We start from the raw sequence: 14,130 nt of genomic DNA on the forward strand, positions 1-14,130 counted from the left end.
TTAATTTTTCATGGAAAAGGTCAGTCTTTATTGTATTGCTTTTACATCTGTACCTAGGAACGTGAGCTTAAACAATCTGCAAAGTATCCTGTGTTAAATAATGAATCCACCTGACTTATATAAAATTCACTCTCTGATCTATTTCAAAACTCTCTTTTTAAATAAAATATCTTACTAGCACAGTTTTTGCCATTATACTCCCTGAACAGAACCTCCTTCAGTCACTCCTGCATATTTTCCCCTGAGAAAGCATTGCTTTTGAACTACTGGCTGGTAGAATTTTCAACATGTGATTGTAAAACTGGCTTAAGCTAAATGTAGAGTGTGTCCATTTGGGTGACATGGTATTCATTCAAAAGTTTATCAAATCTGGGTAACATCTTGATTTTCTGTTACAATGGAACATAGTTTATCTTATTTTTTCATACAGTCCATCCCAGAATTACCCATGGAAGCCCAGTATGGTGCATGAATCACTGCACTAAGTGCACACACAAGAGGGGAAGTCCGTGAAGGGAAGTCACAACTGACAAGGTCTGATGACAACTCCTCTTCTGGTTCTCTTGTCCTTATTTTCATCTCTACATTTCAGAGTACAGTTTCTTTCCAGGACTTGATCCATTGGCCTGGTCATAATCCATTTCAGGTGTTTAATGAATCTGTTTAAAAGAAAACACATAAATACAGAGTAACCCTCCATGCCTAAAATGAACGGAAAAGTCACTGAGTATGTGACATACAGCACCATGTTGTTGACTTATTAGAAAAAAAAATTAAAAATCAAACCCTTTTGTGACTCTAGGTAATAATTCTTTGAGAAGTAAAGACCTGCACAACCTTTCAGAAAAATCAATGTCACAGACTCTGTTCATGTCAGAGCCCACCAGTCCTTAGGAATTTTAACAGAGCCATGAAGATACCAGTGTGAGGGGTGTGAGAGTAAGAGCCACAGTGCATCACATCAATCACTAGGGGATGTTCTTAAGAGTAAAAACAGCTGTGGCATACAGTGGGGTAACCTATTTTATCCAGATTTGATATCATTAGACTTACTAACTAAAACTGATGTTTGAATGGCTACATTATCTTGACTGGATACTGTTCATTAGAGTGTTTTTATTGTTTGGATCATGGTGTTAATTAAGTATTGCCTACATTTGATGTAGTGTCTGATTTTGGTCACTTTCTCTTCTGCTTCAGAGTTGCATTGTTCTAACTATTTTGGATCCACTGGTAAGTAGTTACAGAACTAAAGAACATTTTGGGGTAACTTCTTGGTCTTACTGCCAAGAATAAATTGCTGTTATATTGCTTTACCCCAGTTTATCTTAGTTGCCTTGACTGATTCAAAGTATCCCACTGCTATTAGGAGGTGATTGTTTACAATCATCAGGGGTAAATACAAAGCTGAGAAGATTCCTTTAAGCAGAACCAGAGCTGTGGATTACAAAGGTGCTGGGCACTAGTGACAGCATTTATCTGGTCTTGTGATTTTACAGAAAGCTAATTAGTGTAGTGTAGAATGGGAGGGAGGCTGGCGTGAGTGTGTGCTGAGGAGGAGCTGAGGTACAGACCATGGGCAGGTCCCCTGGGTGCCTGCAGCTCAGGACATTCCTGTGTTGTGTGCAGCAACCTCTGAGTGGACAGCTCCTCCCTCCCTCCCCTTTCTGGGCCTGAATGAAGAATGGAATCAGACGTCACAGTTCTGCATGAGCTTGGACAGACACAGCAACAGTGTCATTAACACAGGTGTTACAGGAGGCCAAAAGCAAACAGGTTGATACAGGACTGGGGGAAAGGTTCTTTTATGGATTGAAAGCAGATTAAAAGATTGGAAGCAAAGAATACAAATTGGTAGGAAAGAACTCAGTAGCAGAGTATACCAGGGGCCAATTTTTATTCATCACTATTACTGACTCAAAGAAGAGGATGAATAGAGAAATCTTCCAGGCTGCAGAAAATAAGCTCTTTCAAGTATTCAGATCATGTACTGATAGGAAGGAAATCCAGAGGGATTTCATAACACAGAGTGGGCAATGGGTGATGAGTTTGGAAAACATTTGCTGAAGGGCTGGGCAGCAATGTGCCATCCAACATCCTGCATTCTGCCTTGGAAAGAACAGAGAGCAGCCTGCAGATTTTGGTCAGGGACAGGAGCTCTCCCAGAGGTGGAACACAGGGCTGTGAGATTGTGGTCTGACTCATCACAACACTTCCATGTTCCTGTGTGCCACTTACTGCAGATACTGGGTCAAAACAAGAGGCACTTTTGTGTCCAGTGAGGCATTTCTGTCAAATGTCTGTCAGCAGAACACACTGCTCAAAATCCTTTCTCTCAAAATGAGGACATGAAAAGGGGGAACAGCAGCTCTACCAGGTTACTCATTTCATGTTTATCTGATTGCTTTCCAAGTGGAACTAAAACTGATCTAAGCAGACAGTTCAGTGTAGTTGTTAGTATTCTGCACTGTAGATCGGATTCTAGGCTGACTTAAAAATAGCACAGCAAAATGTATTGGGCTCCAAAGCAAAGGGTAAAGCTGTCTAATGGTAGTTCCAAACACTGCTGTAGGGCTGCTACTCCAAGACTGTAATTTGTTGTGGCAGATATTAAATGGGGTGTAAATTATACAATTGGCCAGGATATTCAATCCTGCCTTTCTTATTTTCAGATTAGAAATCTGTCCCTCAAATTTCATGAGAACCTATTTTTAACAGAAAACTTCAAAAATTTCAGAAAACTGGAAAATGAAGAGATAGAAAATATTTTAAAATATTTTTTACATCTCAGAGCTAGAACTTTGAACAGCCTACAACATACCTGCAAGCCCTGAACAGTATGGCTGTAGGATGACTCTAGCATTAACAGCTCAGTCACGATATCTTTGTTAATTCTGCCTTTGAAGTTACTGTTCCTCACAATGCAGGCTGGAGCTAAGGGCACATGGTGTGACTGTTTCACACCCTGACACTGTCTGCTTTCTGTTTCCTCACTTTCTGCAGCAGTGTTTCAGCTCTTGTGGCCTATTTAGGCTCCACTGCCTGAGCAACCCTTGGGTCTTTCTTTCTGGCCCTACAAAAGAGTATTTAGCCTTCAGTTGTGAACTGACCTGGAGGTTCCCCAGCAATCCCTCACTCAGTGCACATCATCATTTTCCATTATACCATTATTTCCCATACATGGCTTCTATTTGTCTTTGCCCTTTTCATCACATATATTAGACACATGCTTGTGTCTTCAGAGAGCATCATTCAAACTATTCAGCTATTTTTTCTTTCCTAATCTGTAGCCAAAGTAATAAAATTCAACTCTGAAAAGAAAGACAGTAAGACAGTTTCCCTGAGCAACTGAAAAGATTTTAGCAACTTGTGCATATTTAATCCTTTGGGATAGCTGTACTCCTTATAAGCTAGGATCATTATGAGGGGCAAATGCAATGAGTTAGAGACTAAATGTCTCTAAACAAATTATTCTTTTCTTCTATTTTAGGATTTATAGTTATTAGCTGAACTATAGTGTCACTTTGTCTCTCCTCCAGAGGAAACAAACATGAAGAATTAAACTGGATTTGTTTCTTAATCCATTTGACAGCTTAAAAGTAGTAATTGGCTATTGCCACCTATTGAAGCAAGTTTATTACAGAAAGCTTGATTTTTATAGGAAAGAACCACAGGCTGTTAAAAAAATTATTCTTTAAAGTTACTTGTGGCCGAGGCTCTTAACACATGCAATACTTAGGCCCAAACTATGTCTATCAAAAATTGAACATATCTCTAATTTCTGCGCCTCATTTTAATTCACATTATTTACAGCACCATTTGGAAACAAAAAATCTGCTTACTCTCTTGACATTATATAAATAAATGCATTTGGTAGAAAACTGTCCATGGCTGTGGTTAATGAGTCTGCATGGACAGCTGAACAATTAACCTTGATTTTGTCTTCCTTCCATCTACAATGGAACTCCTGTTAAGTATACATTTCTTTAAAGCAGAGCTGTCAGGTGAGTTTGAACACTGGACTTCTTTTAATTTTAGTAACAGCTAAAAATTCAAAACATGGTTCTAAAAATCAGAGCAATTGTTCTTAATCCTGTTGCTACTGTAACTCATAAAACAGCCAACTGAGCTGTATCATGGAGTCAACAAATCACCTTGGTGATCTCTACCAAAAGAGGAAAAATTGTGAAAAATGGCAAGGTAAAATAAGTAACAAACCACTCTGTTCAGTATTTTTAATATTTAAAGTCTGAAAAGACTGAAGTCAGGAAGTAGATTCTGATCCATTTAAATGTATCCTGACAGTGCTAGTGACATCATTCTTCTGATCTGTCCTTTGCAGGACATCTCTGCTTCAGAGCACAGGCACAGGGGGTGGCTGTCCCACAGACACTGAGCTGCAGTTCTAATTGGCACTATATTGATGAGCTGGAGAGTTAAGCTATGTTGGGGTTTTTTGATTCAGAATTTAGATACTGGCATTCATTGGAAGTGCTGAGTCACAGGTTTTGAGAGCTGGATTCTGCTCACTGAAGATATTCATCATAATTCATCTTATGAAAAAATACAGGTAAAGCATGTACTGCAAGATTACATCAATTGTCTTCTTATTCAGTTCTCATTATTGATTACTTTTGCCCATTTTCTTTCTGATAGGAGTACTTTGTGATGAGTCACATCTGATTTTCTGAAAGTATGAGAATAGTCATATGACCTTATTCCAGGGGTCTTCAAATATATCCTAAATAACCTGAAACACTCACACAAAAACAGCCGATGACACAAACAAGCTCAATTCTGTTCAGGTTACACAGATTTAATTTCTTCATTTGAATAAGCCAGGAAACATTTTTCAGCTGCTTACTTATCTGTCTGCCTTCAATCTCTGCCACCAGTTTTGCTCAGGAACTTGAACATCATTTCGTTTCTACTGAGTTTATTCAAGTGAGGGGTTTGCTGCCAGAGAGCACAGAGCTGTTCTGATCCATGAGTTCTTTTATTTTTACATCTAAATCAGCCTTTCCTCACACTGCAGAAGGGCCTCCTGGGATTTGCCCCCTCTGTTTTCCCGTCACACGTCACTCACGCAGGGTGCGAGGCAGAGGACGCTGCAAGGTTTCAGCTCAGGATAATCACAGCTCTCTGCTTGCTCTCAGAAATCACTGGTGAGTCACATGAAGAACCCTGCTCTTTAATGCAAAGAGTAGGCCTACATATTCTTCATCACTGCTGGCAAAACAGACCCATTCTTCCTGCAGTGTCTTGTGAATCCTCAGCACTTCTGGGTGCAAGGGAAACCTCCCTAGGCCAGGAGGGCAGGGGTTAACACTCACACAGCACTCGGGTCTCTGCAGGCAAGGCACCACAAGAATCTAAATCTTCCCTTTCAGGGCCTTAGTGCTGCTCCCAAAGCAGAAAACACAGCTCCAAATTAGGGCCCTCCTCTGCCTGCTTTGCTGCTACAGAACTGCTGAGGAGGAATGGCACAGAACAGTGAAGAAACCTGTAAGAGGATATGAACTCAAATCCCTCATCATGGTGGTAACACTGTGGCTTTGCCTGGTAGCTAAATAATCATGCAATTTGTAGCCTGGTTGCTATGTCTGTAAGTATAATTAAATATATAAATAGATGAAACACAGTAATTTTTTTGCTGCCTAAGAATTGATCAAACTTTTGGGATTTGTGATTTGATTCTCAATGGAAACCACCATCTACCTTGACAGTTTCCAAAAGATGAAAGGTCAAGGGTGGAGCTGGTACCTGTGCAGAGCTCCATGAGCTCTTGGTGGGTAAAAGTGGAGCCTTACTTCTGAGCTTTGAGAAAACCTCTGCATTTTGGTTTCTGCATATGGAGGGGTTTATAGTTGGAATATCAAGAAGTTTCCAGAGCTGCTTATCTTATTAATAAGAAATAAAATTTTAAGAAGCCCAATAATCTACATGGAACTGAATGTGCTCATAACAAATGATATTTGTATAGTAGGAATTTTTTTTTCCCACTGAGGAAAATTGTGTCTGATGCTCTCATTGGGTCTTCCTGAAAAATAGACACAACTCATCAAAACAAATTCTAGACAGAAAAAAAAAGTTATTTAAAAAAAGTATTTTTAATCCCTATACTAAATAGCATTGGAGCACTAAGATTTGGAGTTTAGGGAAAGGTATTTTGAGGAAGAAAATGGATACAGTTTTTAGCACCAAAGATTTTACTTGAATTACTATCAATTTTTAGGAAATCCTTTCCTGGAATGCAGATCATGTGTGTTATTTGTCCAGCTGAAGAAGAAGACAACCACAAAAGTAGTCAATGGTGTTTTGCAGGGAGGATTGTGCTGCTCCACACTTTCTATTCTAGCAGAAGGGACTCTCATCCCAGTTGCTTGGGATGGACCACCAGATGTAGGCATAGACACTTCCATTTGCAGTGACTATATGCAGTGAGATTTCTTCAGTAGCAACAAAATCTGTTCACTCCCCTGTTAGGCTCCCACATGCCTTGGGCCAAGCCTTGTTCAGCTGTGTTTGTGCAATCAATGTTACTCCAACACCAAAAATGTCCAATTTTTCCTTCTAAATTACTGACCAAAATCAGCTAATTCTTTAAAAATAATCTGACTAGAAATATTCAGGAGATAATTTTAACCTATATGAAGGACAGAACTACAAGAAAGGTTTGTTTGGGTTTGTTAAATTAGAAGACTGGTTAAAATAGTTTGATATTAACTGTAGTGTGGTCACTGAATTCATACTTGTAACCTTATAACTGAATTTCCTATTTCCATCATTTCAAACAGAAAAATAAATATATCCTGAACTGGTTTCAGATTTACAGACAATATTTTGCTAAAAAAATCTGCTGGCAGATTTGCTAACACATTTTAATTTAAACTGTGAATGTTTTCATTAACATACATTTGGCACAGAAAGTCCTAGCTAGAAATAGTGATTTTTCTTCCCAAATGCATTTCAGTGTTTTAAAATGCTAAATCCTTACATTTCCAGACTTTTAGAATCACTCAAAACTACCACAAAAAAAACTGATCAAGCAAAACCCTCGTGCTACAATTAAAATGGTGAGCTGGGTAGTTTGTCACTATCCAAGAGAGTGGTTTTAAAGGGCAGCAAATTAAGATGTATTTCTGGCTCGAGGAAGGTCTCCGAATTGTAATAAATGTTAACCGAGATGCTCGTTTCGATTCAGGGCTCCTTTCAGGACCGGATCAGCAAAGTTTCTGCCCGGCAGTACAGGCAGCCCCCCATGCAGAGCTGCAGTGGCTCGGGGATGAGTCCCGGGGGACAGGGTCGCTGTCCCCGCTGTCCCCGGGCGCTGCGGGGCAGGGAAGCGGCGGGGGCGGCCCCGGCCCTTTGCCCGCAGCGCTCGCCCGTGCCGGAGCTGCGGCGGAGCGTGTCCCGGCGCCGTGCCCGCTGTGCCCGGCCGGACACTGAGGAATTACTTACTTCACTGGCGAGCCCTCTGCCTCTCCGCGGGCCTGCCCGGCGGCAGCGGGTCCCGGCCGCCCCTCTGGCCCCTGCACCGGCGGGGCGGGTGCCATTTGGAAGGGAAGATGTTGCGCAGGAGGAGTCGCGACGGGGTCGCGCAGCGGGGCCGCGGCAGTCCCCGAGCTGAGGCCATGCGGGCACGCCGGGCCCCTGCCCCGGGCCAGGCGGCGGCGGAGCTCAGTCGCTTTGGAGCGCCCGGGGGCGTCACTCCAAGTACCCGTCAAACACATCCAGCTCGCTGTCCGTCTCGTAGAGCACGGAGCCAGGGTCGGAAAGCATCCCCAGATCCACCAGAGCCTGGTCCATATCCTCGGGCAGGAAGACGATGCCCACATTGAGGACGATGTACTCCATCAGGAAGGCATAGTACAGGATCAGCACATTGACAAAGAACAAGCCCACGTAAAACATATAGGGCAGCACCAGCAGCGCATGGAAGGCCCAGGACTCCACCGAATCCAGACGTGCGGAGACCGCGGCGGTCATGCAGCCGTGGGGGCTGCGGGGGCAGCGGGCACCGACCCGCCCGGCCGGCACGGGGGGGCGGACGGCAGCGGCGGAGCTGGGAGCGGGGCAGGACTGTACGCCGCAGCCCCGGTGGCAGCAAAGGGCAGAATCTCTGAGGAGCTGGATCCGGACTCCGGGAAGAGGCGAGCCCCGCAGGGGCGCGGAGCGGCCGGCTCGGTCCCTTCAGTCCCCGGAGGAAGAGGCGCCCGGCGGGCGGGCGAGCGGCCAGCGCGGGTTCAGCGGCGCTGCCGCAGCCCCGCTGCTGGCAGGAGGGTGCTGAGCGGCATGTCCAGCCCGGCTACTGCAGTCCCGCCGCGGCTCCCTCCTCCTACTCCTGCCGCCCGCAAACTTTGCGGAAGGAGCCCGCAGGCGCGTTGGGAGCTGGGGTCGGAGCACCTGCCAGCGAGCCCGGCCTGCGCGGCAGGACCGTGCTGCCCGCCCGCCCCTCGCTCCCCGCCCCGCGCCTGTCCTGCCGCACGCCGCCGTTGTTTACCAGCGCCGCGCTGCTGCTGGCGCGGGGCGGCCGTGACGGACGCCGCCGCCTCCGCCTCGTTGGCGGCACTGGGGTCCCGCTGCGGCTGCACGGGGGCTGCAGGGGACAGGGGCCGCTTGCGCGACCCTCGGCTGCGCGCTCCTGCCTGCCGAGCTCTGCCGCAGCCCGCAGCCTGCGGAGCGGGGCAGCGCGGGCAGGCTGGGGCTGTGCCTTCGCCCCTGGAAGTTGTTTCACGACCTCTGCTGTGACCGAGGCCCTCCTGGAGCGGCACTGCGGGCCCGGCCCCTCTTGGCTGCGGTGCAGGTGCTTCTTTGCTGACCAAGGCTTTATCTATACCAAAATATTACCGAAGGCGGGATTTTAAACTCGGTCCATTTTTGACACTGCCTGACAAACTCTTCAGCTTTTACATAGATTTAGTTTATTTCTCTGGCTAAAGCAAAAAAAAAATTAAAAATTCAAAACTAGGTCAAGACAGTCAAGAGTCCCCTTCTCTTTGTTTTTCCTCAATTTTTAGGCCGATTTAAAATCCTTACTGGAAGAACCTCAGCAAGGGAAATTCCAGCAGCTGTATTTCTGACGCTGCGTCTTGCATCATAGGAGTGACCCCACAGAACAGCTTCGTTTGGGCTATGGAAGCCAAACAAGGAATGTCAGGCAGGGGCCAAATTTTACCTCAAATTACAACACATTTAGGAGGTACACGTAAGACGTTTAATATGTTTTGGGGTTTTTTTCTGGTTCTCTTATGTTGTTCTAAGCAAGCCGGCCCCAGAGCGCGCCCGGCGCAGGCCCCGCCCCGCCCGTGTGAGGGCTTGGCCCCGCCCCCCGCGGTGCTCCCTGGGACTCGCAGTCCGCGGGCCGGGGGCGGGGCCGGGTCGGCGATTTCCGGCGTGCCCTGGTCGCGCATGCGCTTTGCGCGCCGGTTCCGCCGCCGAGGCTCCGGGCCGGTCCCCGCCCGCCGGTCGCCCGCTCGCCCCGCGGGGTTATGAGGCCGTAGGGCCCGCGGGCCGGAGCAGCCTTCCGCCGCCAGCATGTTCGGCCGCTCCCGCAGCTGGGTGGGCGGCGGGCACGGGAAGGCCTCCCGCAGCATCCACTCCTTGGACCACCTCAAGTGAGCGAAGGGCGGCCGCGGGCTCGGGGCGGCGGTGAGGGCGGAGGGTGGCGGGGCCGGGAGGGGACTCGGAGGGGGCGGTTGTGGCCGGGCTCCGTCCGCAGAGCTGCTCGGGGCAGGTTTCCCTCGGAGCCGGCTGCGGGGCCGGGAGAGGAGAGGGCGGCTCGGCGGACGGCGCTCCCCCGGCGCTCGCTGCCCTCGCCGGGGCGTTTTGCCGCAGCTCTCCTGAGGGGAACGCGCCCGGAGCACTCCCCGGTTGGCGGAGGCTCTGAGGTCTGGTGTCCGCCTCACGGAAACCGGCCTCTCCGTCCCAGAAGGTCCTCAGGGCAGACGTAGTTCGTCACGTAATGTCACACTCCGGCTGCCATACGTGTTTGTTTTGTTTTTAGCAATGCCACGGAGTCTTCGGGAGGGTAGAGTGCAAGGCGTGATAAATACAAGAAATACCGCATTCCTTTAGAGGGAGAACTTTGTTTGTTTCCTGCTGGCGGCTGAGGCGAGGGGCTGGAGCCGGGGTGTGGGCAGTGCAGCTCCCGGCGTGAGGGGAGGTCCATGGCAGCCGTGAGTCACGGCGGGCCGGGGTGTGCCCTGCGCTGCGGGACGCGGCAGCTGCTGCAGAAGGAAAGCTCTGAGCTTGAGAGCTGTGATGTGTTCTGCAGCCCCACAGCCGTGTGTTACTGCTGCCCGCAGAAGGTAGAATAGTTTTTTCCCAGCTCTGCCGCTGGAGAGTTGGAAGGGTGGCAAGGGATAAAAAATTTAATTTCCCTGTTCCATTTTAAGTGTTCCGCTCTTGGAAGAAAAATGAGAACCACCTTGATAGCTTCTCTTTGTACTGAACGAGAAAAGGAGGTCATTGAGACATGAAGCATTTTCTAAATGAAATCACTGTGACTATGTAGCTCATTGAGAAAAAGTGCTTTGTAGTTTTCAGTCATCTTGCAAGGGAGGACATGAATGGGTTCTGACAGTAACGAGCAGGATGCCCTGTACGGGATTTGGATCTTGCAGTTGTTTTATCAAGATGATTTATGGATGCTGGTCCTTGTCTCTAAACCGGAGAAATGTTCAAAATGAGCAAGACTATCTGAAATGCAATGCTTTTTACCAAAGACACGGAACTCAAGCCCATGAATACAAAACTAATGAGGCAGTAGCATTGCAGAAATAATTTTGAAAGTATTGTAGGTCAGACTAGCACGCCAGTGTAGTCTGGTTTTACAGGGAAAAGGGGGAAAAGTCGTGGTCAGATGTAAACATAGGAATGTTCTGCTGAACATCCAAGGAGTGGATTTTGTGTACTGCTCAGCATTAGTGGGGCTTTAGCTCTTCCTGACTTTGATGTTTGACGTGAAGATAGAGCAAGAATGCTGGTGCGTGATGAAATTTGAAAAAACTGAATTTAAGTTTAGGAAAAAAAAGAGTGAGACTTGAGACTTACTTTCACATGTCAGAAAAATGTGTCCATATGATCTGTTGGGGCCGCAGAGAATAGAAAAATAGCACCCTGCCTCATTTGTAGCAATGGGGAATTGGGCTGTAAGTGTTGTGGCTTGTTATCAGAGAGTTGGAGTATATATTTATCTACTGAAGTACAAGCTTTGGTCTGTTTGCTTTTTTGCATGTGATTTCTATAATGATGAATCTGAAATGGTCGTATGTAAAGGACAGATAAGACTTGGATCTGTTTATACTATGTATATTTTAAGTGTTTGTTTATCCAGGCTGTGTGAATTTCAGCTTCTAGCTGGATGCCAACAGGAAAGGTGAAATTGAAGTCATTTCCAAGTGTTGAAGTGGGTAAAGTAACAGAAGGAAAAGGTCAGAGAGCCTTTGTTTTGGGGTCAAGAAAGAAAGAAAGTCTCAGTAAGCACACTAGATAAACTGTTTATCTTCTCATATTTTCAACTCATCAAAGCCCCATTTTGTGTTCCATATGAAGGAGCTGAGTACAACACACCTGCCTTGCCATTACAGGTTAGCTCAGCCTGCCAAAGGTACATTATGCTGTGTTACAGGGGTGAAATCAGTCTGGGCTGGCCTTGTGGGAGCATTTTTAATTTTTAACATGCGTAAGGCAGAGTTTAGTCTAAATTGTAAACATTCCACATGCTTAGTGATACCAGCAGCATTACTGCTTTTTGTCAGTGAGTGCTGGATCTTTCCCATCAGCTTTAATGCAGTTTGTTTGAGGTTTGCTTTTGAAATTTTGCTATTCAGTCTTCCTGCAAACACACCAGAGAGTGGATTGGCTGAAGGAAAATTGTGACACTCCTTGCATTGGGTGTTTTTATACAGTCTCTTGATCTAGGGAAAACAGTTAAAATTTGATCTAACTTCTGAAATGCCATCTAGAGGAGGATGACACAGTGCTACTCACTGCCTGGGTACTTCTCAGAGAACTTGATCTTTTTGTGTGTCTTTATTTCTAAGTCAGACTTTCCCCCTACTTTTCTGTGGTATTTTACACAGCCCTGTTGCTACTGTCAAGCACATTTCCCATGGCTGCTTCTGCACTTGGTATTTTAATTGCATTGTGATTGCACAAAGGTTCCATGCCACTAAAATTGGGTGCTGAGCATATGCCATGCCTTGGTCAGATGCAGTGTCCATAAAGGTGTGCTTGAAGTCCTTTTCCATGGGTGATTCATTTCCTGAGGCACTGTCTGTGCCATGCATCAGGTGTCCTGTGTGAGAACGATATGCAATTACCTGGTCACAGGCAGTGAAGGAGCAAGCCTGCTATGGGCAGGTCTGGGCTTTTAAAACTTGAGTGCTTGACTCCTTCAACTCTTACCTGTTCTAGTGAATTTTTGTAAGTATTGAGTAGGAAAGTCATTAATATGCACTTACAATATTCACAAGTTACTATGTTGCCCCTTTGAGCATGAGTTCTAACCAGAAAAATGTTCAGAATTTTATTGGGTTTGTTGAGTTGCTGGCAACTTCTCCCACTGATTCTGATGGTATTGAGTGCTTTGGCACTTCCTGCATGATGTATTTTTGTTTAAACCCAGTCTTCAGATATAGAGAAGACAAAAGTCTCCTCTTTGATAGTTTTGTGTTTTGAAGCACAAACCTGATCCCTCTGTAATCAGCATTTAGAGACAGCCTTTAAAGACTTACCTAAATACAAAGATACTGGGTTTGTGTGATGCTTCATGTTCTCATAATATGGTATTTCACATGTCTGTAAAGAGAAGCAAGTATGTGTATGTTTTCTTGTACATTTTCAAGCAAACAGGATAAATAAAAAATGAAATAAAAAGGAATAGCTTGAAGGTGAAGCCCAAGTTTCCTCTAAGTGCATCAGTGCCTTAGCAGAATAAGGAATTTGCAGTAATGCTTCTACTAAATAAATAAATTTTGAGGTAATGTATTCCTGATTATTAAATGCTTCTTGGTTTTTGTGTTTGTAATGCTTTATATTCCATAGGCTCCCAAAATGAAATAATAGCTTGTCATTCTTCCACTGCATCCCATACCCAAAATCCTACTGCTGGAGTAAACTTTAATCCCAAATTTGTATAATATAACTTGTTAATGAGAAATACATGTTCACAGATGCAGTGATTTCTATGTGACTTCAAATTAATAGTCCAAAATATGTGAAGTAATATAGTATTAATTACTAACTGTTTCAGGAAGTTGTTAAAATGATTGTGGAATGAAGTGATCTAATTGCCATCTCTTCTCTGTTCTCTGTTCCATTAACTGCTGCATCCTCAGAGCAGGGACTGAGTTTGTGCTTTGTCTTTTGATTCACTGTCCTGATGATGCACCAAGTGCCCTAATGGGAAGCTTTTCCAGGGTTTGTGTGCTTTGTGCTGATTTAGAAACCCCAGGAATTCTCACATCTTCACTGTGAGCTGTCCCACTGTCAGTGTGCACAGAAGGAATCTGGAGCTGTGATCTCAGATTAGTGGAAGAGGATTTGCAGGTGCTCTCTTTGCTGTTGAATGACTATTCTGGTACAGCACATGACCAGGCCGTTGTGACTGTAGGACGCAGCTGAGAATCAGCTTTTCCTAGAGTGGTTTCAATGGGATCAGTGATTGTTTTGGGTTTGAAAATGAGTGTTGATTTAGGAGGGGGGAAAGAAAACACCATGAAGAGGGAGAGAATTTTTTTTTTTTTTACTGAAGAGAAAGATAAAGAAAAGACAATTCCCCCTCCACCTCTCCCCCCCTGCCACCTATTCCCTTTTTCCTCCTTTTTGCTGGCTGGTGATATCTATAATGTGGTAATGCCTTTGGGAATGTAGTGCAGGCTTTGCTGATGAGGGGAGTGAGGGAAGGGAGCGTGTGGTTTCAGGTTTGGGAAAGCTGTGGACTCCTGAGGGCTGTTTACCTCTTGTGTCCTTGTGCAGTACTCAACACAGCAGAATTGTTGTTTGAGGGTGAAGTAATATCAAGAGCAGTGAGCACACAGTATTTTACCCTCAGCTTCTCTGAAACAGCACCTGTTCCCTGCATGGCTTGTGAGGACAGACTTTCTTGCTGCAAGTCCTGTGAAA

The 14,130-nt window shown here is 45.6% G+C and overlaps 2 protein-coding genes across 6 annotated transcripts in view; one reads left to right on the top strand and one right to left on the bottom strand.

Annotated features, from left to right (window-relative positions):
* Positions 1-8,422, bottom strand: DEXI (Dexi homolog). Of its 2 annotated transcripts, none has more exons than XM_054270808.1 (2): positions 7,462-8,422; positions 1-659 (listed from the first exon to the last, which is right to left on the bottom strand). In XM_054270808.1, the coding sequence occupies exon 1, from the start codon at positions 7,987-7,989 to the stop codon at positions 7,708-7,710; it is 282 nt and encodes a 93-aa protein (XP_054126783.1). In that variant the 5' UTR covers positions 7,990-8,422; the 3' UTR covers positions 1-659; positions 7,462-7,707. The 2 variants fall into 2 exon arrangements, with proteins under 2 accessions (XP_054126783.1, XP_054126784.1); XM_054270809.1 differs by lacking the exon at positions 1-659 and adding an exon at positions 1,567-1,673.
* A 1,027-nt stretch (positions 8,423-9,449) lies between these two features.
* CLEC16A (C-type lectin domain containing 16A) overlaps positions 9,450-14,130 on the top strand; it is a 58,934-nt gene continuing 54,253 nt past the window's right edge. For all 4 annotated transcript variants that reach the window (XM_054270672.1, XM_054270668.1, XM_054270669.1 and 1 more), the window contains exon 1: positions 9,450-9,617. In XM_054270672.1, the coding sequence (XP_054126647.1) occupies positions 9,538-9,617 (80 nt within the window). In that variant the 5' untranslated portion in view covers positions 9,450-9,537. The remainder of the gene's footprint in view (positions 9,618-14,130) is intronic.

This window comes from Melozone crissalis, unplaced genomic scaffold, assembly GCF_028551555.1.
Source record: "Melozone crissalis strain CALT ecotype California unplaced genomic scaffold, PUWL_Pcris_2 ptg000012l_1, whole genome shotgun sequence".
Lineage (NCBI taxonomy): Eukaryota > Metazoa > Chordata > Aves > Passeriformes > Passerellidae > Melozone > Melozone crissalis.